This window comes from Panthera pardus, unplaced genomic scaffold (genome assembly GCF_024362965.1).
Source record: "Panthera pardus isolate Hobbes unplaced genomic scaffold, ASM2436296v1 HiC_scaffold_27, whole genome shotgun sequence".
In the NCBI taxonomy this organism is placed as follows: Eukaryota; Metazoa; Chordata; class Mammalia; order Carnivora; family Felidae; genus Panthera; species Panthera pardus.
This window is the reverse complement of record NW_026526843.1, coordinates 2,812,698-2,837,223: the sequence shown is the minus strand read 5'-3', so window position 1 is coordinate 2,837,223 and position 24,526 is coordinate 2,812,698. Positions and strand designations below refer to the sequence as shown.

General features: G+C 35.6%; 1 protein-coding gene across 4 annotated transcripts in view; it reads left to right on the top strand.

Moving 5' to 3' along the window:
- The first annotated feature begins 497 nt into the window (after positions 1 to 497).
- Positions 498 to 24,526, top strand: part of ZNF280C (zinc finger protein 280C) — an 87,325-nt gene continuing 63,296 nt past the window's right edge. For 3 of the 4 annotated variants that reach the window (XR_008418193.1, XR_002074522.2, XM_019427013.2), the window contains exons 1-7: positions 498 to 641; positions 8,500 to 8,545; positions 8,665 to 8,711; positions 14,974 to 15,120; positions 18,010 to 18,075; positions 18,177 to 18,313; positions 22,573 to 22,687. Coding sequence is in view for 1 of the 4 variants with exons in the window: in XM_019427013.2 (XP_019282558.1) it covers positions 8,681 to 8,711; positions 14,974 to 15,120; positions 18,010 to 18,075; positions 18,177 to 18,313; positions 22,573 to 22,687 (496 nt within the window). In the remaining 3 variants the exon portion in view is untranslated. Of the gene's footprint in view, positions 642 to 977; positions 1,285 to 8,499; positions 8,546 to 8,664; positions 8,712 to 14,973; positions 15,121 to 18,009; positions 18,076 to 18,176; positions 18,314 to 22,572; positions 22,688 to 24,526 lie in introns of those variants that run through there. The other variant, XR_008418194.1, reaches the window with a different exon arrangement.

The following is a 24,526-nucleotide window of genomic DNA, read 5'->3' as shown; positions in this document are numbered from 1 at the left end:
AAAATGTTTTTCTTGTAAATGTATATTTTTCTTAACATTTTAATAACTATTATAGATATCTATATGACAGGAATAACAAAGAGTTGAAAGCAAAGTTATATGGTTTAAAACAAACTTACTGGCAAAATTAACCAATAATTTAAATAATCTAACTTTTATTCCTTTTATGCATCTGGTTTATGTCTTTGCCTCTAAGGCACAGTATTTTTTTTTTATTATTGGTGTTCCTAACTCTTATACACAAGGAACACATTTTCAGGGTGTGCAGTCCAAATTTCAAGAATGCAACTCAGGATGAAGAGTAGATTCCCTGAGGACGCTGGCATCAGCCTAGGACCCTCACCCTGTCCCTCTGCCTTCGAGAATGTGTAAGTCCGTGCACATGTCCGTGCCGCCCTCCCCGATCGGTTAGAAAAGAAACCCGGATGTGCATGGGCGGGGAGGAGCTGGCGTCTACCCATGAGGCAGTGCGCGTAGTTATACATTTCTGCCTTGGTCTGAGGCGCTCATTCCGCGCTGGGAGTCGTCGCGGCTGCCGCTGTTTCGGCGGCGGCCGCCTAGTGTTTTCGCGCTCCTCCCTTTCCTCCTCCTCTTTCTCCTCCTCCTTCCAGTTCCAGTCGGGGCGACCTGCACTGCTCGCGGTAAGTGTCCCCCGCCCCCGCCTGCTTAGGCAGCGGCTCTGCCACACGGCTGTGGCCGCATTTCTCCGAGGGTGGCCGCATTGCTCTGAGGGTGGCGGCAGCGGCCCGGCTCTGAGGAGAACAGGTTGAGGGTCCGGTTGCCGGCGTGTGTTGCTGGGATCGCCCAGGGAGCGGGGGAGGGGACGAATTTGGCGGCGCGGTGGCGGGTGGGCCACCATCTTGCCGCCAGCCCTGGCGGGGGAGGGATCGCGGAAAGGTAGCTGCTCGGCGGCCGGCCGGGTTCGGAGGCCCGCTCACGCCATGGCCGGCCCGCCGGGCCGCCGCCGCTGCTGCCTCCTCACCGCCCAGGGCCTGTGCGTCTGTCAGCGCTCAGCCTGGTTTTCGCTTTTCTTTCTGGTGGCAACTCCCTTTGGTCTTTTGTATATTTGATACAAATGTTTGGCGAAACCACAGAAGGTTCCGAACTTTCTGGCTTCACGGCCCCTCGGGCTCCTCCTTTCAGCCCTTATTCCCCCCATCCAGGTTACCGTTCATTCAGTGCTGATACCCTTGTTCTTGCCAAAGGAACTGTGCTCCTCGTCATAGAAATCGTGCTCCATTCAGTTATTGTCTAGAAGAGCCCTAAGGAGAAACGTGGAGTTAGGTACCTAGTTTTTAACAGTACAGTTTGTACCTTTTGCTGAGATGGAAACAAATGTTTCATTTTGCGGTCTTATCCTTCTCTAGACACAGAGGGAATACCTCTTAACTTCTCTCAAGTTTTAATGCTTTTTAAAAGGAGAAATCAGAGAAGAAAATGTCAAGTGAACCAGCTTCTGCAAGAACGGGGGATGTTCATCCAGGGGATTCTCTTTGTTTGCAAAGATTTTTTAGTTTTTTTAAAAAAATCTGTGAACTTAAAATTTGCTTTTATTGTCTTCAGATTTGAACTGTGAATTTAAATATCTTTTAGTGTCATTAGACGTAAAATGTAAACCAAGAAATAGAGTTTCAAACTAGCATAGTCTTCTAGCATTTGTGAGATGCCCTGTTTGGGGGGGTTACTGTAAAAACTCAAGCTGTCTCCTTAAGCAGAAACTTTACTGAGCTTATGAGGGAACTGGCTTGCTTATAAAATTAAGTTAGGGCTGTGTGCCCTTGGTGCTTTAACATCTGTACAAGTTCTGCTATCATTGCATCTTGCATTTGTATATTTCATTGACAGTCCTTTTAAGATGAGCTGTGGAGTGTTGGTAGAACTGTTTAGAAAGTGAGAAAATAGCCTCAAGGAGAGGACTTTCCCTGAGGTCACTTTGGATAGGAGGTGATAGAACCTAGGTCTTCTGACTCCTCCAATGCTCAATTCACTATAACATGCCCCACTTTTCATGGGAATGAGGTGGTCAAGGAGAATAAGCAAGGACACTCACTTAAAAAAATATAGGAGACATTTTTCAATTCCCCTTTCCTTTATATTTTCATTTTAAGACTTCGTATCGTTTCAACTTTGTAGTATTTAAATAATAAATAATATCATTGTTTCCAAGCATATTGAAAAGTTGAAAAACAGCTCATTCTTCCAATAACCCATTTTTCCATCAGAAAAAGTTCTGATGTTGAAGGGCTCCAAATTTCAGCTTCCCTGTTCAACCCATTTTCCTCACTTAAGTTTTCTGGTCCAATGTGATTTCTTCAGCCCAGTGTTTTACTACCCAGCACCAGCATTTTAAATAGAAAAGCAGAGTAAGCAGAAAGAGTATATAATTCTGTACCCCTGCTTCTCTCCAATTTGTTTTCTTTATTCAAGAGGACATTTAGAACCATACCAAAGAATTTTTTGTTATATTAATTGGACAGGAAAATTACTTAAATGAAAAACAATTGTTATAAATAGAAAGTAATCCATAGTTTTAGTGACCAGATATAGGAACTTATATTGAGAAAACCTGTTTTGTTATTCCAAAAGTAACTTTTCAAAGAACAGAAATATTTATGATACATTCAGTAATTAATATAGCCCTGAATATTTTTTTCTGTACTCCTGCTTCAGAGAGGGACTTAAAAATGTTTGGTTTTCAGTCAGGTTTTAAATAATGACTCAGGGAGATGTGGTTTACTCATTTGTATCAAAAATGTGTTTTTGATTCATTCTCTGCAAAGCAGTTTTCTTTTAAGGAGTGGTTTTATTAACCCTCAGTATGTCAAGAAAAATAGTCATCACTGTGTATCATCTGGATAAAATGGACCATTTTTATTTTATTTTTTATAAGTTTTCTTTTTAGTGCTTATATGCATCAACTTGTAGTATGACTTTCAGTACAGAAGGAAAAGTTTAGTAAAATAATGTGAAGTACTCTACAATAATTTTTCACGTGCTTTATTTAGTCTTCCCAATAGTGCTGCAAGGAAGGTATTACTGTTTTTTATTTTACAGGTAGAATAACTAAGCTCAGAGAGGTTGATTAAAAATCCTATAGGTTTGGGGTGCCTGGGTGGCTCAGTTGGTTAAGTGTCCAACTTCAGCTCAGGTCATGATCTCGTGGTTTGTGGGTTCGAGCCCTGCGTGGGGCTCTGTGCTGACAGCTCAGAGCCTGGGGCCTGCTTTGGATTCTGTGTCTCCCTCTCTCTCTGTCCCTCCCATGCTCATGCTCTGTCTCTGTCTGTCTCTCAATAATAAATAAACATTAAAAAAATCCTATAGGTTTGGTGATCATAAAGTGGTAGATTCAAAATTCCCAGTTATTCAACCCCTATTTCAAGTTTTTTCATCATTGTACTCTACTTTTTTTCTTGATATTTTCCCTAGTAGATAAGTTTTACTTCTATAAAATGTGCATTAATTAATAAGCATACTTCCTGAGGTTACTTTAGTAATTAGTGATTATAGAATATTTTATGAAGCTTATATAAAATATTTATTATATAATTTGGCTTTGAAAAGCCAATTATTAGTCTTTTTCTAGGTTATGCCTTTTACATATGCACTACAATAAAAACACATTCTTATAGGTAAAATATTTACCCTGAGTATGATATACAAATTACTTTGCAGAAAGTAAATTTTATTATTGTGTCCCATCCCAAAAACTAACATAAAAGAAAATGTTTTAAAATATAAGCAATCTTTGCAAAGTATTATGTGAATGAACTTTAATCTTAGTGTCAACTAGGTGTTTTCTACAAATAGCTGAAATATGAAAATCAACAGAAAAATTGAAAACCTAAATAAAATTAGGGAGAAAATAGTAAAGTTATTAAAGAAATGTCTTCTCAAAATGTGCCTGGACTAAATGGGTTCAGACTTTCAAAAAATAATTCCCATAATATGAAAATTTCTTAAATAAAAAAAAAGGTGAGCCTGTGTTTTTCTTCTAAATAATATGTGATTTGTTCCCCAAACCTGGTTTGAGAGTTTGAATTGTTTAGATGCCAATGAAATTGTCTAAGGAACTAAGGTATAATCCAGTGTTTCTTGCATGTGAGTACTGGACCAATTAATTTCTATTATAAGAAAAGGTTTTCACAGACCTCTTCCTACTAAAAATGTTTAAAATATCTCTGGAGCTCTTACACGATCATAAAATAGTCCTATAAAACTATAAAATCAATACTATTTGAGTCAACTTTAATACATTGAATGGATAATACATTTTGATGAAACAGAGTCACTGCCTGCTTATTATTGAGTTTTTCATACCTATCTTAAACAATAGCAAGATTTTTCTATTTGAATCTTTTCAATACCATCATTTCTGTAGCTAACTATACTGTCACTTGCCCTTCATTTGGTGCAAATTCGTCACTTAGATATTTTCTTCCTATGTTCTTGAGTTTGTTACTAGCCAGCAGCATTAAAAGTGGTAGTACTTGATGAACATGCTGTAGTAAAGACAGACAAAAACATGAGTATTAATATGCTCCAACAATTCCACTTCTGGGTGTTTATCTGAAGGAAATGAAAACGATAACTCAAAATGATATTTGCATCCCCATGTTCACTGCAGCTTTATTTACAATAGCCAAGACATAGAAACAACCTAAGTGTCAATCCATTGGGTGAACGGATAAAGAAAATATGGTATATAAATATAAAATGGACTATTAAAAAGGAAAGAAATCCTACCATTTGTGACGTGGATGGACCTTGAGGGTTTTAATCTAAGTGAAAAATCAGAGGAAGACAAATACTATATGATCTCACTTATATGTGGAATTTTAAAACAAAGGAACTTATAGAGAGCAGATTGGTGGTTGGGGGTGTGGGATGGGCAAATTGGATGAAGATGGCCAAAAAATCTTGGGGATGTAACGTATAGTATTGTGACTACAGTAATAAGACTGTATTGTATATTTGAAAGTTTTTAGATAGACAGCAGAACAAAAATTTATTTTATTTTATTTTTTTAATGTTCATTTATTTTTGAGAGAGAGAGAGACAAGCACTAGCGGGGGATGGGCAGAGAGAGAGGGAGACACAGAATCCATAGCAGGCTCCAGGCTCTGAGCTGTCAGCACAGAGCTGGACATGGGGCTTGAACTCATGAACCACAAGATCATGACCTGAGCTGAAGTCGAATGCCTAACCAACGGAACGACCCAGGTGCCCCAGAACAATATATTGTTTTAGAGCTCTCTTGCACCATTTTCTATATATCTATTTTCCCCAGAGGTCTATTAGTTTGAAAAATATTGGGGTATAAGCCATTGGTAAATGTATTATTACTGTTGAATGCAAGTACCAGAAACCTGGCTCAAAGTAGATTAAACCATAAGTGAACAATTATTCCCTTTTTTAACTGAAAAGGCTTAATAATTTACTTCAAGCATGGCTAGCTTCAGGTGTTTAAATGGTGTCATCAGAACTTGAATATCTCCCTACCCTACCCTCTTTCTCTACCGCCATAATCTTAAGGCTTTGCTATTTTTTTTCTTGGTTTCTTTCTTAGACATTCTTTCTCCACACAGTGACTCCATTCCTCCCAGGCTTATATCCTTCCAGCTTATTATTTTCTTAACAGCTTTATTGAGATAAAATTAATATAACATACACTTCACCCATCTGAAGTGTATAATTCAGTGGTTTTAGTATATTTACAGTGTCATGTAACCATCACTACAATCAATTTAGAACATTTTCATCACCCCTGAAAGAAAACCCATATCCATTGGGAGTCACTCCCCATTTCCCTCCAATCCTTCCAACTCTAAGCTGTACTTTCTCTCCTTATGAATTTGCCATTTCTGGACATTTCATATAATGAAGTCATACAATACGTGGTCTTTTTGCTGTCTTCTTTCACTTAATATGTTCCCAAGATTCATCCATATCATAGTATGTGTCAGTGTTTAATTTCTTTTATGACTGAATATTATTCCATTGTATAGGTATATCGCATTTTATTTATTGATTGGGCATATGGGTTGTTTCTACTTTATAAATTATTATATTTATATTATTATTAATTATTATTATAAATAATATATATTATATTATATATATATTATATATATATTATAATACTATTATATATATATATATAATACTATTATATATATATATATAATACTATTATAAATATATATAAATACTATATACTATATAAAATATAGTATTATATATATATATATAATACTATTATATATATATATATAATACTATTATAAATAATGCCGCTACACACGTTCCCATGTATAAGTTTTTGCATGGGCATATGCTTTAAATTCTCTCTCACTTGGAGTGGAATTGCTGTGTCATATGGTAACTATTTTTAACTTTGTGAGTGACTGCCAAGTATTTTCCATAGTGTTTGCACCATTTCATATTCCCACCAGCAGTGTATGAGGGTTCCAATTTCTCCATATCCTTGCCAACACTTGTTATTATCTGTCTTTTTGATTACAGCCATCCTACTAGGCGTGAAGTGCACATAACATACAGTTTACCATTTTAACTATTTAATCTATTAATGTTTTTTTTGAAAATATCATAGACTTGAACTCTTAAAAGTGAGTCTTAAATATGTAGAAGCTGAAACCGTAAAATATCTAAATGGTAAGTATTGATACAGGCAGTCTCCAAAAACGATCGTATTCCAAGAGGTCTTTCATTAGTTACTTGGAATTCGCTTTTGCCCCATAGGAACAGTGTATTATGGGCATAGTAACTCTGAGTCAATAGCTGAAGTGGAGACTTCTGTTCTGCCTGTTTTGGTGCCAGTTCTGAGTTGCAGAACGTAGAGACCCTCTGGAGTTGCTATTATGGGAGCTCTAAGATCCTCATTGCATGTTTTGCTGGGTATTTCATTTCTCTAACAGATTATTTAATCTCCCACAGAATTCCCCGCCAAAACTCTGATGAGAATTTTTTGTGGTGATAGTTTTGGAAGGCTTGATTACCTTACTGTATAGCACAACTTTAGATGAAGTTATGATTCTAATGGCATCTGGGGATTTTTGACTTTTTTGAGTGTTTATGAATGTACCAATTGAAGCTCCTTGGTGACGGTTATGGGCCTCAAAATTCATCTTTGTAGATATAGGCGGTGTATATGACTTGTTTATATAAACTACTTGCACATTTAGTACTAATTTTAGGGTATTTGTGCCAATAGACATTTTATTTGAGCATTTAATAAAAGTGTTATACATGAGTCTCCATAGGCTATGTGGTTATGACTCTTAAAAAAAAAATCCGTATTCCTGGTAGCCGTAGGTCTTTAATGCTGAGCAAGAATTGACATGGATTTATCTATGGGATATATGCATTACCTTAATTCTAGTTTAGGGAGAAATGGTAACTATTCAAGTAATTGAGTTAAAGAGATTTCGGTAGTCAAACTTCAACAAGGGAAATTTACTTAAGTTCAGAATTCACTTGAGATCTTTGTGATAGTAATTCAAACATTTATACCAATAACAACTTCTGGAGTGAAAGTGGGTTTTTTTTCCCTTTGGTCTAATGCAGTGTAAATAATTTGGAATTGGAAAAAGCAGGAAAGTTTGCTTTTGCCAGTCTGAAAATAAAGACGCATGTGAAGATTCAGCTCTGTTCATCCTAATACTTTAGGTATCTGATGACTATTTTTTAACTTTTTTTGTTTTATAACTGAAATAGTTTTTTACAGCATTTATTTTGTCTGCAAAAAAAAATGTGTGTGTGTGAATTCAGAACACAAATACCTGCTTTAAAGAAAACAATTCAAAACATTTTTGATAATGTTTACTATAACAGCTTTTTTTAAAAGCTCAAAGAACTGTAGATATATTAAATTGTAATCTTCTGAAGGCAAGGACTATGCCTTATTCATCTTAACTTTTTCCCGAGAATTGAGCACATCATTTTGAACACAGAAGGCAATGAGTAATTATTTTTAATGAGTTAATCTATGATGAAGTATATACAACTAATTCTTTGTTTCTTGTAATTAGTGTGAATAAGAAATAAAAATATATAAACTAAAAATTTTTTAATGTGTTTTGTAATAATTACATTTATTTCTGAAATATGAAGAATAAGTAATGGTTAAAGATTGTCACTTAGCATTTCAAAATTCGGATTTACTAAAGCATGTATATTACATGTATTAACTAAAATATGTATTTACTAAAACGTGTTAGTCATATTTACAAAAAGGTATCTTTCAAAATTTATTTGCAACTTAACAATCGTCAGATTTCTTCAAGTAATAAATGCTTAATACATTCAGCATTTTATTTACTAAATTTGCATTCATTCAGGAATGAGCGAATCATGGAAAGTGAGTAGCATATGTATATCAAACATAATAAACTCAAAAGGTAAATTTTTCGTAGAACAAGATTAAATGTGTGTACATTTAACAAATCCACCCTAATAGTAGTTATCCTTATTTTTTTATAGGGCAGAAAACTAAGACCTAACTTGCTATCTTGTCTGGAGTCATATGGTGAGTTTGCTGGAGATCAAGATTAGACCCAAAAATTTCTGAATCCCAAGTCTCATGTTTCAATATTTGGTGTTAAAGTAACTCATAAAATTGATTGTTGTCATGTGTTGGTGTCTTAGGTGACTCTGCAACTTGATGGATGACGACAACCCTTTTCCATCAAAAAGTAAGTATTGCTGTTGCAAGTGATACCAATGTGCATGGCTTTTATACCGATAACTTTGTTTTATAATAAAAGGTGAGAGAAGCGGTGATAGGCACATTTTTAAAAAAAAATACCAAAACACTTAAATTGATTAAAGTAATACATGTGCATAGTAAAAAAGAACAATATACAATAAGAATGTCAATACAGTAGAAATGAAGTGTGTCTTCTTCATCTCCAGAAATAATTACTATTACTGGTTTGGTATACATTATCACAAACTTTTTTCTATGCATAGACAAAAAAATAAATTATTTCTAAATAAGATCATACTATTTATGCTATTATGTGGCTTTAAATTTTTTTTACTTGGGGCGCCTGGGTAGCTCTGTTGGTTGAGTGTCTGACTCTTGATTTCAGCTCAGGTCATGATCCCAGGGTCGTGGGATCAAGCCCCATGTCAGGGTCCGTGCTGAGCATTGATCCTGCTTAAGATTCTCTCTCCTTCTGCCCCTCTTCCCCACTCGCACTCACACTCTCTCTCTCTTTTTCTCTAAAATTAGAAATAATAATAATTTTTTTTTTACTTTTTTACTCTACAATCTATCTTGAATATATTGACAATGGTAGTACCCAGTTAAAAAGAATGAGGAAGATCTATGTGTTAGACATAGTATCAAGACCATGGTATCAACATAGATATAAATGATTTTTTAATTATCTGCATACATGAGTGTCCCTCATTTTTTTTAAATTTGGCATTGCCTGACTGCCTAGTTTCTTAGCTTGTTGATTATCGTGTTAAGTGTCAGTGCTTATTCAGTAGACTTCTGTGTATAGGAGGAAATACAAAGGAAGAAGAAAATATGTTTTTCATTCTCACTTTGGATCTTACTTTGGAGTTAGATGCATACAGTTAAGAAATCCACATTAAGGGGGCACCTGGGTGGCTCAGTTGGTTAAGTGTCCAACTCTTGGTTTTGGCTCAGGTCATGATCTCACAGTTCGTGGGTTTGAGCCCCACATCAGGCTCTGTGCTGACAGTGCAGGGCCTACTTGGGATTCTCTCTCTCCTTATCTCTGCCCCTCCCCTGCTCACTCTTTCCCTTTCTCTCAAAATAAATACACATTATTTTTTTTATTTTTTTAGATAAAGAAATATTAAGAAATAGTGAGCAGTTTGAGATCATATATAGTAAGTCTGGAACTGCATGGCATAGAATGTCAATGTAGTAAAAGGTGGAAGAAAAACAGGTCTACTGGTTTACTAAGGAGGTTGTAACTGAACCAGGAGTTGGGAATTAAGGTACTGTTGAGTATCTGCTTGAGGTTAGGTTAGGTACTTTATATGGCATTTTCCTCAATCTACATTACCATTTCCATTAGGTAGATATTGTACACATATTAGAGGTAAGAAAACAGATTGAAGTAATTTCTCCAGAGTCACATCATTAGAAATGGTGCAGTGAAGATTTGAACTATTAAATTTTATGTGAGGTCCATGCTCCTACTATACTCAACGTGGACAGTATAAGGTAAGGAGGGAGGATATTTTAGGTAGAAGAAAATACAAATGAGAGGTCCAGGAGACACAATGAAGATGGCGTTTTCAAGTATTCAGGATATGTAAATGATAAACTATGAATTACTCTTTATTTGACTTAGAGCATTCTGTATATATGTTTTTATTTTTTTATTTTTTTTTATTTTTTTTAATTTTTTTTTAACGTTTTTATTCATTTTTGAGACAGAGAGAGACAGAGCATGAATGGGGGAGGGTCAGAGAGAGGGAGACACAGAATCTGAAACAGGCTCCCGGCTCTGAGCTGTCAGCACAGGGGCCCGATGCGGGGCTCGAACTCACGGACAGCGAGATCGTGACCTGAGCCGAAGTTGGCGCTCAACCGACTGAGCCACCCAGGCGCCCTATATGTTTTTAAAGTAAAGTTAGAAAAGACAGTTTGTAAAATTGGTTACATTTGGAAGGGTGGGAAGGTTTTTGTTTTGTTTTGTTTTATAGTAAGTAACTCAACAAACATTAAACATTATGCAAGAAATAATTTTGGCATACCTATATAGAAGAGCAAATTAAGTTTAAATAATTTTAAAAGAATAGTGCCAATTGATTTGTTAAGGTGTTTCTTTTGTATGCCATCCCCACATCATTGTTTTCACACACTAATTTTGAGTCAAAATTAGAAATGACATTTAATCTAGCAAAATTATGTTTAGAAATTATTGCATTTAAAAGATAAAGATATCATTGTCTTAAAAAAACCAGATGATCATTGTCTAAGCCAGATCCTGGAGTTATTGTTTTGTTACTTTTTAGTTGTCCCCCCATCAGCAGGCATCTCACTCCACGTATCTAGTACCACTTGTATCCATCCTCCTTGCTATTATATTAAATTAGGTGCTTCCTCAATACTTTTTTAAAACCATAACAATACATGCATAGTTTTAAGAAACAAATAATCTGAAAGTTATAAATTGCATAACCACAGTTTTTGAAGGGTAAGAATGAGAGGTGTGTGTGTGATCTGGATGTATGTATTCCCTATTTTTTCAGGCATTCCCTTTCAATAGGTTAACTTTTTTCTCATAATTATTTCCATATTTCTAAATTTTTAACACATATGTGTACTGCTGTCTCTTCAATCAATTTTTTTGCCATTATCTAATAATTTTTTTTATCTAACATGAGGATTTTAGTTTTCTTACACTTAGCCCTCCCTCCAAGCATCTTTCACTGCAGTTATAGCTCAAATTTTGGTTAAATCATTAAATGTTTTTATTACGATGACCATAATATTGTTCACTGATGAACATAGTACTATGGTATTAATATGCTATGCATACATTGCCTTTTTCTCTTTTTTATATACTCAGAAATTCAAATATTTCATTTTTAAAAATTTGCTAAAAGTTATATTGTTTATTATAGTTGACTAAATTTGCTAAATTTCATTAAAGTCTATAGCCAAGTCTTCTCACACCCTTCTGTAGCTTCTTAATTCAATTTTCTATATGGTAAAACTCATCAGGTAATCTAACACTTTGTGTGTGTGTGTGTGTGTGTGTGTGTGTGTGTGTGTGTGTGTGTTCTCCTGGAGACATTCCTCCTGGAGTAATGTTCTCTTGTTTTACTCTGGCTGGTTGTTATCTAGACCCATTGAACAACTATTATCCTGGGACTTTCCTTTGTCTTGGTATTGTGCTGAATGCTACAATTTCTGCATTCTGTATCTTCCTCCTTCCTAAGTCCCATATTTTGGTGGATTCTTCCTAAGAAAGGAAGAGTGAATAGGGGGTAATTTTCTGTGATCTTGGTGATCTTTATTTTTGATGAAAGAATATGTACCTCATGCTTGATGAAAATCTTGGCAGGGCACAGAATTCTAAATTGAAAATTATTTTTACTAATACTCCTGAGAACATTATTCTAACTTTCTTTCTGATTATAGGATAGTTTCTATGTCTAGCATTCACAAATCACGTGATATATTCCTATAGTGTAGATTTTTTTCTTTTCAATCTGGACATTTATGTCCTTTAGAACTAAGAATTTCTTTTGTATTTTTCCTTTGATTATATCCCCTCCCCTTTTTTTCTATTAATTTTTTTGAAACTTCTGTTAGGTGACATTGATTAGTATATATATATTTTTTATCTTTTAAGTCCACTTATGGGACATTTATTCAACTTTGGCATTTGGGTTTGGGGGCTTTTCTTTTACTGAATTTTGTCTGTCTTTTTAATCTTTTTGTTTTCTGCATGTTATTTTTTATAATCTTATTTCTCTGAAAATGCTAATTACATTCTAATAACACTTTTTTGAATTCTGTACTACCTCTTTTTTTTTTAAGATCTTTTAACCTGCAGGGCGCCTGGGTGGCTCAGTAGATTAAGTGTCCGATTTCAGCTAAGATCATGATCTCACGGTTCATTAGTTCGAGGCCCACATGAGGCTCTCTGCTGTCAGCGTGAAGCCTGTTTCAGACCCTCTGTCCCGCTCTCTCCCTCTCTCAAAAAGATTTTAAAACATCTTTTAATCTGTTTCATTGTTTTGGTTTTTCACGTTGGAGGTTTAGTCCTATTTCTGGTGTTCATTGGCGTGTCCATATTTAACAATGAGGCACTAAAATGTTTCCTTGGAACTCTGAGTGCTTGGTCAGCACTTGTAGGCTGGTGGTACTAACAGTATGTTCTTTGGTTAGTTTCTCCAGGTGAGAAATGTCTAATCTTTCCTGGGATGGAATAAACCTCACCTTAAGTCCCCTGTTTTCATTCTAGCACCTCATTGCTGCTTTGCTGTGTGCCTAGTGTTTCTGAAGCTGGTTCGGTTTTTCTGGTAAAAATCTAACCTATTGCCTCTTGTTTTTAGTTTATCTCCGTTTTGTTAATGTAAAAGTTTATGGGTTTTTTTTTTCAGATATAGTTAGGTAGTTAATAGGTATAATCATATTTTATTAATAAAACTGAAACTCATTTTGATTGGATTTGACTATTTAAGTTTTTATTTAAATTCTAGTTAGTTAACATACAGTGTAATATTAGTTTCTGGTATACAACTTAGTGATTCAATACTTGAATACAACATCTAGTGCTCATCACAAGTGCCTTCCTTAATTCCCATTACTTATTTCACCCATGTCCCCACCCACTTTCCCTCTGGTAGCTGTTTGTTTTCTATAGTTGAGAATCTGTTTCTTGGTTTGCGTCTCTCTCATTTTTCCCCTATGTTCATTGGTTTTGTTTCTGAAATTCCACATCTAATTGAATCATATGGCATTTGTGTTTCTCTGACTTATTTTGTTTAGCATAATACTCTCTAGCTCCATCCATGCCATTGAAAATGGCAAGATTTCATTCATTTCATAGCTGAGTAATATTCCATTGTATCTATATATACCACCTCTTTTTTATCCATTCATCAGTCGATGGACATTTGGGCTGTTTCCCATAATTTGGTTATTGTAGAAAATGCTGCTATAAGCATAGGGGTGTATGTATCCCTTTGAATTAGTATTTTTGTATTCTTTGAATAAATACCTAGTAATGCAATTGCTGGCTCATTGGGTAGTTCTGTTTCCAACTTTCCGAGGAACCTCCATACTGTTTTCCAGAGTGGCTGCACCAGTTTGCATTCCCACCAGCAGTGCAAGAAGGTTCCCGTTTCTCCACATCCTCATCAACACCTATTGTTTCTTGTTGATTTTAGCCATTCTGACAAGTGTGATATCCCTTTGTAGTTTTCATTTGTATTTCCCTGATGATGAAGGATGTTGAGCATTTTTTCATGTGTCTGTTAGCCATCTGTAGATCTTCTTTGGAAAAATGTCTATTCATGTCTTCTGCCCATTTTTTAATTGGATTGTTTTTTGGGTGTCGAGTCTGATAAGTTCTTTATAGATTTCTGATACTAACCCTTTATCAGTTATGTCGTTTGCAAATATCTTCTCTCATTCCATAGGTTGCCTCTTAGTTTTGTTGTTTCCTTCACACTACAGAAGCTTTTATTTTGGTGAAGTCCCAATAGTTTATTTTTGCTTTTGTGTCCCTTGCCTCAGGAGACATACCTAGTAAGAAGTCGCGACAGCTGATGTCAGAGAGGTTACTGCCTGTGTTCTCCTCTAGGATATTGATGGTTTCCTGTCTTACATTTAGGTCTTTAATCCATTTTGAATTTGTTTCCGTGTATGGTGTAAGAAAGTGGTCCAATTTCATTCCTTTGCATATTGCTGTCCAGTTTTCTCAACACCACTTGTTGAAGAGACTCTCTTTCATTGGATATTCTTCCCTGGATTTGATTACTGAAACTTTGATGTTTCAAGTTTTTCTTGGATTTGATTATTCTTTTTTAAAATATTTATTTATTTTTGAGAGAGAGAGAGAGAGATCAGGAGAGGGGCAGAGAGAGACAGAGGATCCAAACTAGGCTCTGTGCTGTCAGCACAGTGCCTGATGCGGGGCTTGAACTCACAAACCTGAGCCAAAGTCTGACACTTAACTCACTGAGCCATCCAGGCACCCCTTGTATTTGATTATTCTTAACATTTATTGGCCACTACTGATGACTAATGTTACCTGTTACTTAGCCAGCTAGCTTAATTTTATTACTATAGATCTTAGAGATTGAACTGAGTTTCTTTTGCTATCATGTACTGACTGCAAATATCAATTCAGTAACTAATATTAGGATTACTAAAGTAGATCTTAAATATCATGCTATGCATTGCAAAAAAGTTACTCAAAAATATGTTTCTCTCCTTTTGACATTTAGATAATTCAAAAATGGCAGAACTCTTTATGGAATGTGAAGAAGAAGAGCTAGAACCATGGCAGAAAAAAGTAGAAGAAATTCTGGATGAAGACGATGATGAGCTGATCTTTGTTGGAGAGATATCAAGTTCAAAACCAGCCATTTCAAGTAAGCATTTATTTCAGTGAAGTAAAGTTTTATAGAAGATGCTATTTCTATTAGAAAAACCTGTGGGCTGTCTTATCTGTCCTTGTTATTCTGTAAGGAGTTGGAGCACACAGGTCAGTAAGAATTGGTAAGAATCAGAGGGAGGATGTGGTTGAGGACTTGAGTAAGGAGGAGAGAGGTTAAAATATCATTTGAAAAAAATGAAATGTTAACTAAGTTAACTAAAGGTTAAGATTACCTAACAGCATTGTAAGCCTTCTCAAGTTGGAAATCGAAGTTTTAGTGGAGCTGAGTAGCCTATTCGCCGGTTTTCTTTTTCTCCCTTAAGCCCAAATACACCTAGAAAAGAAAGCGTTTGGAATGTTTTGCTTGAAATATCAGAATACTGGGTGGCTGGGTGGCTCAGTCAGTTAAGCATCCAACTTCAGCTCAGGTCATGACTCATGGTTCATGAGTTTGAGCCTCGCATCGAGCTTTCTGCTGTCAGCACAGAACCCTCTTTGGCCTCTGTCCCCTCTCTGCCCCTTTTCTGCTCGTGCACTTTGTCTCTCAAAAATAAGTAAAACATTAAAAAATAAGGGTGCATGAGTGGCAGCTGGTTAAGCATCTGACTTTGGTTCAGGTCATGATCTCCTAGCTTGTGAGTTCAAGCTCCGCGATGGACTCTGCTGACAGCTCAGAGCCTGGAGCCTGCCATGGATTCTGTGTTTTTTGTCTCTCTCTGCCCCTCCCTGGCTCATGCTGTCTGTCTGTCTCTGTCTGTCTGTCTGTCTCTCTCTTTCAAAATAAATAAATAAGTAACATTTAATAAAATATCAGAATGTTAAATACGTTTGTGTTAGTCTCTGGGATGCTCACATACAGGCAACTGCCTTATCACAGTGTCATCTTGATTCACAGCTACAAAATGAACAGGCACTGCATGATTCTCCAGTCTCTTGTTTGTGTACCAACATGGGCGATAGTTTTTGGCCACACGTATCTTCCAGCAACTCTTGATTATATTCATGAAGGAAGGAGGGTCTGGTCTTTAGCCACTGTGCTTGGACAATGCAGGCAGTTAGCTTACTTAATTATCATGGCTTTCTAGTAGAACATGTCCAGTAATTTTGTGGATTGTTAGGTTTCAGTTAGAGTAATTAGTCTTGACGCTGTGATAATGTTATAGTGAAGTTTTTGATCACACTTGTTAAAATGTCCAATCAACAATGTGTAAAGTGCAGAGGAGCAACATAGAGAATTTCAAGGGAGAAAGAGGAAATAGATTCTTTTCCTTTATATTTACTTTTTTCAAGCCAGGAGAATTTTGCAAAGAATATAGCCAGCATACCAGTGTTCTCTTATTTACCATGGCAGTACATTATATTGTGGTTAAGACATGAGTTTTTAAGTTTTTTGAAAGCCCAGTTCTTGCTTTTCTTGACTCCAAACTTGGTATAGCACTTCTATTCAGTTTTATCAGAGATAGAATAATTTAATTTAATTCTCAATATAATTTCCTGTAGCAAATTGAGAAGTGCCAAGTGGAAAGCCACTTCAGTTATAAACTGAAGTAAGTATGTTGGCATGTTGGTTGCTGACAGTGGAACAGAATATTATAATTATTTCCTAGTTGCTGTGATTATTTTTATCCTGAACTATTACGATATTTCAAAATTATTATTCAAATAATTCTACTGAAATCATGGTAGTTCAAGTCGGATTTATATCAATTGTAGATAACTTAACAGTACTCAACTAAAATAGTATGTATTAGTTTTAAGTAATTCTATCTAGAATAATGTGTATTAGTTTTAAGTAATTCTATCAAAAAGAAAGTTGACCTCAGTGAAATTTCTCTTCTAAATGAACTCAGAATTTAAATGAATTTATTGATGTTTAATTTTTGAGCCAAAAAATATTTTTGGCATATGGACCATGAGCTAAATATTGATATAGAACCATCATAAAGTTAGGGGTGGTGGTAAAAAGTTGTGTTTGATAGATTACAGTCACCAGAAAGTACTGTAGGATTGACTCTTTAATGGTTTGAGTAAATACCTACCTTAATTTATGAATGAAAACGGTATCAAGTTGTTTGAGCAGATTTTTCTTCCAGAAGACTTCTGTGGTGCCTAGTCTTAGAGAACTGAATTTCCATTTTCTTAAAAAAAACCCTACTTTTGTGTGACCCTTTACTTTACAGAATTATTCTATGAAATCTAGCTCTTTTCCCCTAGGAGGGGGAAAAGGAAATATTTTGAGGTTTTATGTGATTTTTAAAATGTTTTGTACCTTTTCCTGATTAGCAATTTTAAGCAAATGTCTGCTCTTCCAAAATTGTATTTGATTCCTCAATAACCTAGAAGTTATGGGTTTGCATGGGTATAGGAGTGAACAATCTTTAAAAATTTTTTTTTTACCTTTTATTTATTTTTGAGAGAGAGAGAGAGAGAGAGCAAGTAAGGAAGAGGTAGAGAGAGAGGGAGACACAGAATCCGAAGCAGGCTCCAGGCTCTGAGCTGTCAGCACAGAGCCCAATGCAGGGCTCGAACCCACAAACCGTGAGATCATGACCTGAGCCGAAGTCAGACACTTAACCCACTGAGCCACCCGGGTGCCCCAGGAGTGAACAATCTTAAACTGATTCAGAGGGTCATGTCAGGCTCAGATTGACTTTTGGTATAATAGTAGGTTTAAGACACTCTGGTAAATTCTAGGTTAAGTTTAGTCCGTGGTCTTCAGTAGTGTCCCCTTCAGAACTCGAGAGCAGTGGCACAGATAATCTAATCAGCTTGCCCATAATGAAACTTTCAGGCTTTGGGGTATATACTTAAATTATTAGTTGTATATGGATATATTGGGAAATTTTTTTCTATTATCTTAATATATATTTAATTCTACTTGTAGATATTTTGAACAGAGGTAACCCCGGCTCATCTTCAAAGGGAATAAAGAATGAGACACTCACTCAAGGTATGGTATTATTGTACTGATTTTAATTCTAAAATGAAATATTTTGATAAAATTGGTTGTGTGGAACAATATTCAATATACTGTGTAATTTTAAAATTCAGGTGTTACTGATACATTCAAGCCTACGAGTCAACACTACAAAGATCCAACATCAAATCCAGTGGCTGCCTTGCCTAGATTTCATCCTGAATCTAAATCTTCACAAAGCTCTGTTATTGTTCAGAACGTGTCTAAACCTGTAAGTGTTTCTGAAACTACACAATTAGCTCAGGGACACATTGGATAGTATAATATCCAGTTAGAATTGTGGACTATCATAGCTAGTCACCATTCCATTAGAAGCATAATTGCAATCAGAGAATGTCAATATCTTTATGATAGCTCAATCAGTACCCAAAGTAATAACTGTAGGAACTAGCCAACTTGTCAATATCAGGTAATATGCTTAAATAGGTAGAATATTGAAAACTATGCTATCTAAAGGTGAGTAAAAAAGATCAGTAATGATTGTTGCATACTAGCAAAATTCTTAAGACAGTAAATTGAACCAAGTATTCTTATTTGGGAAGATTGTTCTGAGGTCATTGTTCCTGTTTATTCTGAAAACATACTTTCATGGCTTAGCTTTTATTTTTTTAAAGTTTATTTATGTTGAGAGAGAGCGCATGTGTAAGCAGGGAAGGGAGAGGGAGAATCCCAAGCAGGCTCCACACTCAGCGGAGAGCCTGACATGGGGCTCAATCTCAAGACCACGAGCTGATATCAAGAGTTGGATGCTTAACGGACTGAACCACCCAGGTGCCCCTTTGTGGCTTAGCTTTTAAAACTTTTAACAGATATAATAGTTAATGGTAATATTTAATATTTGTTATTATGGGTCCTTATTCTAAATGCTGTATGTAAATTAATTTCATTTAATTCTTATGATTTCTCTATGAAGTAGGCATGATTATTATCCCCATGTTATACTTGAGGAAACTGAGACTCAGGCTAAATAATTCACTCAAGGCCATATAGATGGTAAATAGATTATGGATATGGGATTTCAATCCAGGTTAACCCAGAGGTGTTTTGGTTTTGTTTCTTGTATTTTGGGTTTTTTTAAAGCTTAAAAAATTTTTTTTCATGTTTATTTATTTTGAGAGAGTATGAGAGAGAGAGAGAGAGAGAGAGAGAGAGAGAGAATCCCAAGCAGGTTCTGTGCCATGAGCACAGGGCCTAATGTGGTGCTCAATCCCACGAACCATGAGATCATGACCTGAGCTGACATCAAGAGTCGGATGCTTAGCCTACTCAGCCACCCGGGATCCCCTAGCCCAGAGGTTTTAAAATATGCACGTACACACATCCATCCATACATTTAGCATTGCTATACATAGAAACATTGCTTTAGAGCGGTGTTATAGTCCGCATACCATTGGCATTCCCCGAGACCCTTTCAGGGGTTTGTGAAGTTAAAACTGTTGTGATAATTACACTGAGACATTTCCTCTTTTCACTGTCAGCATTTGTACTGATGATGCAAAAGCAATGGGGGATAAAACTGTTGGTGCCTTACTATGAGTCAAGGCAGTGGCACCAATTGGGTGCTAGTAGTTTTTGTATTAGTGACCACCAAACACTCATAGAAAAATTTCACTTTCACTTAAGAATAACCTTGAAGATGTAATAAATTACTAATTTTATTTTTTTAATTAAAAAAATTTTTTAACGTTTATTTATTTTTTTGAGACAGAGAGAGACAGAGCATGAATGGGGGAGGGTCAGAGAGAGAGGGAGACACAGAATCTGAAGCAGGCTCCAGGCCCTGAGCTGTCAGCACAGAGCCCAACGCGGGGCTCGAACTCACAGACTGTGAGATCACGACCTGAGCCAGAGTTGGACGCTCAACCGACTGAGCCACCCAGGTGCCCCTTAAATTACTAATTTTATTAACTCTCAGTCCTTGAATACACTTCTTTTGAAATACTGTGTGTGATGAAATAGGTAGTATGCATAAATGATTTCTGTATCTACAGTATAAAGGTTTTCTTGAGGAAAACCACTTGAATTGTAAGTTGAACTAGCTGCTTTTTTTTTTTAATCCAAAGCCATTTTTGTTTGAAAGGATGATCGGCAAAGCACCATGTATTAATTATTGCTGCATAACAATAGGATCACAAACTTAGCAGTTTAAAGCAATATGCAGTTATTATCTCATGGTTTCTGTTAGGAGTCAAGGCATGGCTTTACTGGGTCCTCTGCTTCAAGGTCTCACAAGGCTGCAGTTAAGGTGTCAGCCAGAGCTACCATACCATTTAATATTGCTTCCAAACTCACATGGTCATTGGCAGTATCTAGTTCTTTGTGGGTCATCAGACTGAAGGCATCTGTTTCTTGTTGCTGTTGGCCAGAGACTGCACTCAGTTCCTTGTTATGTAAGCCTTCCTAACATGATTGGTTGCTACCTCAAAGACAGCAAGGGAAAGTGAGTCCTTAGCAAGATGAGCTATATACCATAGTCATGTACATTCTGTCACATTTGCCATACTCTGTTGGTTAGAAACAATCACAGGCCCAACTCACACTCAAGGGGAGATAACACAGGGTGTAAATATTAGGAGGGAGTCATGGGGGCCACCTTTAGAATCGCCCACACAGTTTTTCAGTCCTCAAAAATGTACAAAGTGTGCCTGTCACAGAAAAACAAAAACAAAAACAAAAAAAAACCTGATAGTACTCTTGCCAATGATAAGATTTGAGCTTTCAAGCAAAAATTAGATTTTTGTGGGGGCATCTGGCTGACTCAGAGGAGCATCTGACTCTTGATTTCAGAGTTGTGAGTTCAAGACCCATGTTGGGGACTTTAAATAAAACTTCTTTAAAAAATAGATTTTGGGGGCACCTGAGTGGCTCGGTTGGTTAAGGGTCCGACTCTTGATTTCGGCTCAGGTCATGATCTCACAGTTAGTGAGATTGAGCCCCGTGTTGGGCTTCGTGCTGACAGCGCAGGGTCTGCTTGGGATTTTCTCTCTCCCTCTTTCTCTGCCCCTCCCCTGCTTGTGTGCACACATACACACTCTCTCTCTTAAAAAATTAAATTTTAAAAGATAGATTTTTGGAAAACTTGTATCTGCATTTTGAAACAGTTATCAATAATAATATGAGTTCTGGAGTAGTAGTTCAAAAAACCTGAATTGAAAATGAGAGAGACATGGGGCGCCTGGCTGGCTTAGTCAGAGTAGTGAATTTTAGCCCCACATGGGGTATAGAGCTTACTTAAATCAAGCTGTATAAGAAAAACAAAGAAAATGAGGGGCTTGAGTGCTAATTCTAGCTAGAGCATTGTCACAACCTCAGTGGCCCTCATTTTCTTCATTTCTAAAATAAGAATATTTACCCAAACTATGGCTCTCAAACTTGGATCCTCTAAGCATCCACAGGATGTTTTTCTTTTTAATTAAAAAAAATTTTTTTAATTTACATCCAAATTAGGTAGCATATAGTGCAACAATGATTTCAGGAGTAGATTTCTTAATGCCCCTTACCCATTTAGCCCATACCCCCTCCCACCAACCCCTCCAGTAACCCTCTGTTTGTTCTCCATATTTAAGAGTCTCTTATGTTTTGTCCCCCTCCCTGTTTTAATATTATTTTTGCTTCCCTTCCCTTGTGTTCATCTGTTCTGTGTCTTAAAGTCCTCATATGAGTGAAGTCATGGTATTTGTCTTTCTCTGACTAATTTCGCTTAGCATAATACCGTCTAGTTCCATCCACATAGTTGCAAATGGCAAGATTTCATTCTTTTTGATTGCCGAGTAACACTCCATTGTATATATATACCACATCTTTTTTATCACAGGCTGTTTTTAATAAAAAGTTAGTAGGTGTTCTTGATAATGGTAGGCTGCCAAAAATGTAAAAATTATTTTAGCTGGAATCAGACTAATTCAGTGGTTTCTCATGCTATCATAAGCTGTTTGGCATTTAGGGGAAAAAAAGCAAAAAGGAATATAATCATTTACATGGAGATAGATGAAAGTCATTCCTACCTTTGACCTAGGGAAAAAGAATAATGGAGTGGGTGGTATCTTTCATATTAAAAAAATTAGAAACTAGAGTTTACTCAGACTCAGAATTTTTTGTTTTTGTGGGTATGGTTGTTTAATCAAAGTTCCTCAGTTTCCGAATCCTAGGGAGCTTTTAGAAAACAGTTTTGTTTTTTTTTTTGTCATTTGATCTGGGGTGAGGCCTGGGCATGATAGATTTTTTTTTAACTCTCCAGGTGATTCTAATGTGAGCCAGGATGGAGAATGACAGATATATATTTTCAAATCAATTGAGAATCCTATGTAAGGGAATTTTCTCTGAAAACGTTAAGCTTCATTCTTCTCTTACCACAACAGCTCTTTAGGGCAGTCTAGAAGATAATTTTGTGTGTGTGTGTGTGTGTGTGTGTGTGTGTGTGTGTGTGTTTCATAAAAGTTTATGAAACAAAATAATTATAACTTTTTACAGGATTTTACAAAGAATTTATCACAAGTTGAATCGGATGATTCTTCAGATTTACTGTTTGACTTGACCCAGGATACAATTCCACTGTCCCAGGAGGGATCAACAATTTATATAGAAGGTTTGGCTTAGCACATTTTATGAATATAATAAAAAGAAACTTAGTGAATATACATGTGGATTGAATTTCTATTTTGAAACCCATACCTTCATGTTAAGTTTTTCATATACCATAAGATAGAAGCTAATAATCCCTAACTGCCTTTCTTGTGTGATTTCTTGTGTATAAATTTGAATTTAATAGTAGAATATTGTATTTCTTTCTATTAAGTTAGCTAACGTGTATTTTTTTAGCTCATTCTCACTTGGAACCAGCCATGGCCTGAAAAATCTTAATATAATTTCTGTGAGTCAAGAAAGTCTCCTGATGTCCTAATACTATCATTTTTAAAAAAAAGTATTAATCATTTGGAAGGCCATTAGTATGAGAAAAAGCACATGGTTATAGTTGATTTTTTAAATAGGCTAGTGTCTTTCTTTCCAAATAAATCATGTTGATGTGATAGTTAAATATGATTATAGAGTATTATTATAAAAAGGCAGTCTTTAAAAAAATGGTTATTTGCACATAGTAAGTACCTAGTAAATATCCATTGAAGGAATAATGAAAATTTTCAATTGAAGTATTACAGTTCTTTGATTGTGTACCATAACAAAGTTCTTCATTAACCTGAAATAAATTAGTATGCCATGAATTTTATTTAGTTAAAAATTCCCTTATAAATCATAGCAATTGCTATTTGTATATTAGTAAATTTGTTATATTTCACTAAATGGACAGAGGTATGTAAAGATTTTTTTTAATATTTAAATTGTTTACTAACAAATTCATGCACATTTACCAAACCAAAATAGAAAAAACATCTATAGTAATATGTGTGCAAAAATATTTTTCCCATTTTGATAATACTTGGTTTATTTACCAATCTAGGGTCACTTATCTAAGTTAGTAAAATAACCAAGAACCAAAATAAATGAGAAGGTAAAATAGTTGTCTGAAGTCTGATTTTATAAAGCACATGGTCTTTATTCATAGAAAATGTCTGAAATCTTGAAGCTTCTAGGGGGTAACAACAGTGACACCTAATCCTCTTGTGAATTGTTGTACTATAGGGAGTGGAACTTTGCCTTGATGGTAAATGGGGTTATAGTTGATTAGCAAAGTATAGGTTTGAGCCTGTATTCTAAAGGTTTTTGTGGCCTTTATCATGTCACATCTTTATGTTTCAGATTTCTCATTTTATTGAAATAGATACTTTTATTTTTGTCAGATAATACATTCATTCTCCAGACCTGAAGTCAGCCATTTGGAGATATAATTTTAATTCTTGCTCTACTTATCTCAGAGCTTTTTTGAGGCTCAAATGAGATAAGTGAGAAATGATAAATGCATTAAAGCTTTAAAGGACTTGACAGTAAACAGTTGTTAGAATGATAATTGCGAATGATAATATGTATTATGTGTTCAGAAGCCTGATTAATGGACTCCTGTCTAGAATAATCATAGAAAGTCCTTGGAGAAGGTTGGATTTGAACTTGATTTTGGAAGAATGAGAATAGGATTTTTATTGGCACTGTTGAAGATAGTGAATGGCACAAGCCAAAGACAGTAGAAATAAGCAGGTTAAGGGGTTAGAATTTAAAACTATTGAGCTCAGAGTGATTTTATTTAACTTGGGAATTTACTCATGCTTTAAAAAATTATATATGAAACAGTCTATATTTATTGTACAGCCTGCTAGATAATCAGTTGCCAAAATAACAGCAATCATTGGTTGTTCAAGTAACCTAAGTATCTGAGAAGAATGTTGGTGATTACACAGAAATTGATCCCAAGTGCCTGCAGTATAGCTGTCAGTAAGCATGTGCTTGAAGATGGGAAAAATCATTTCTGTGTTAT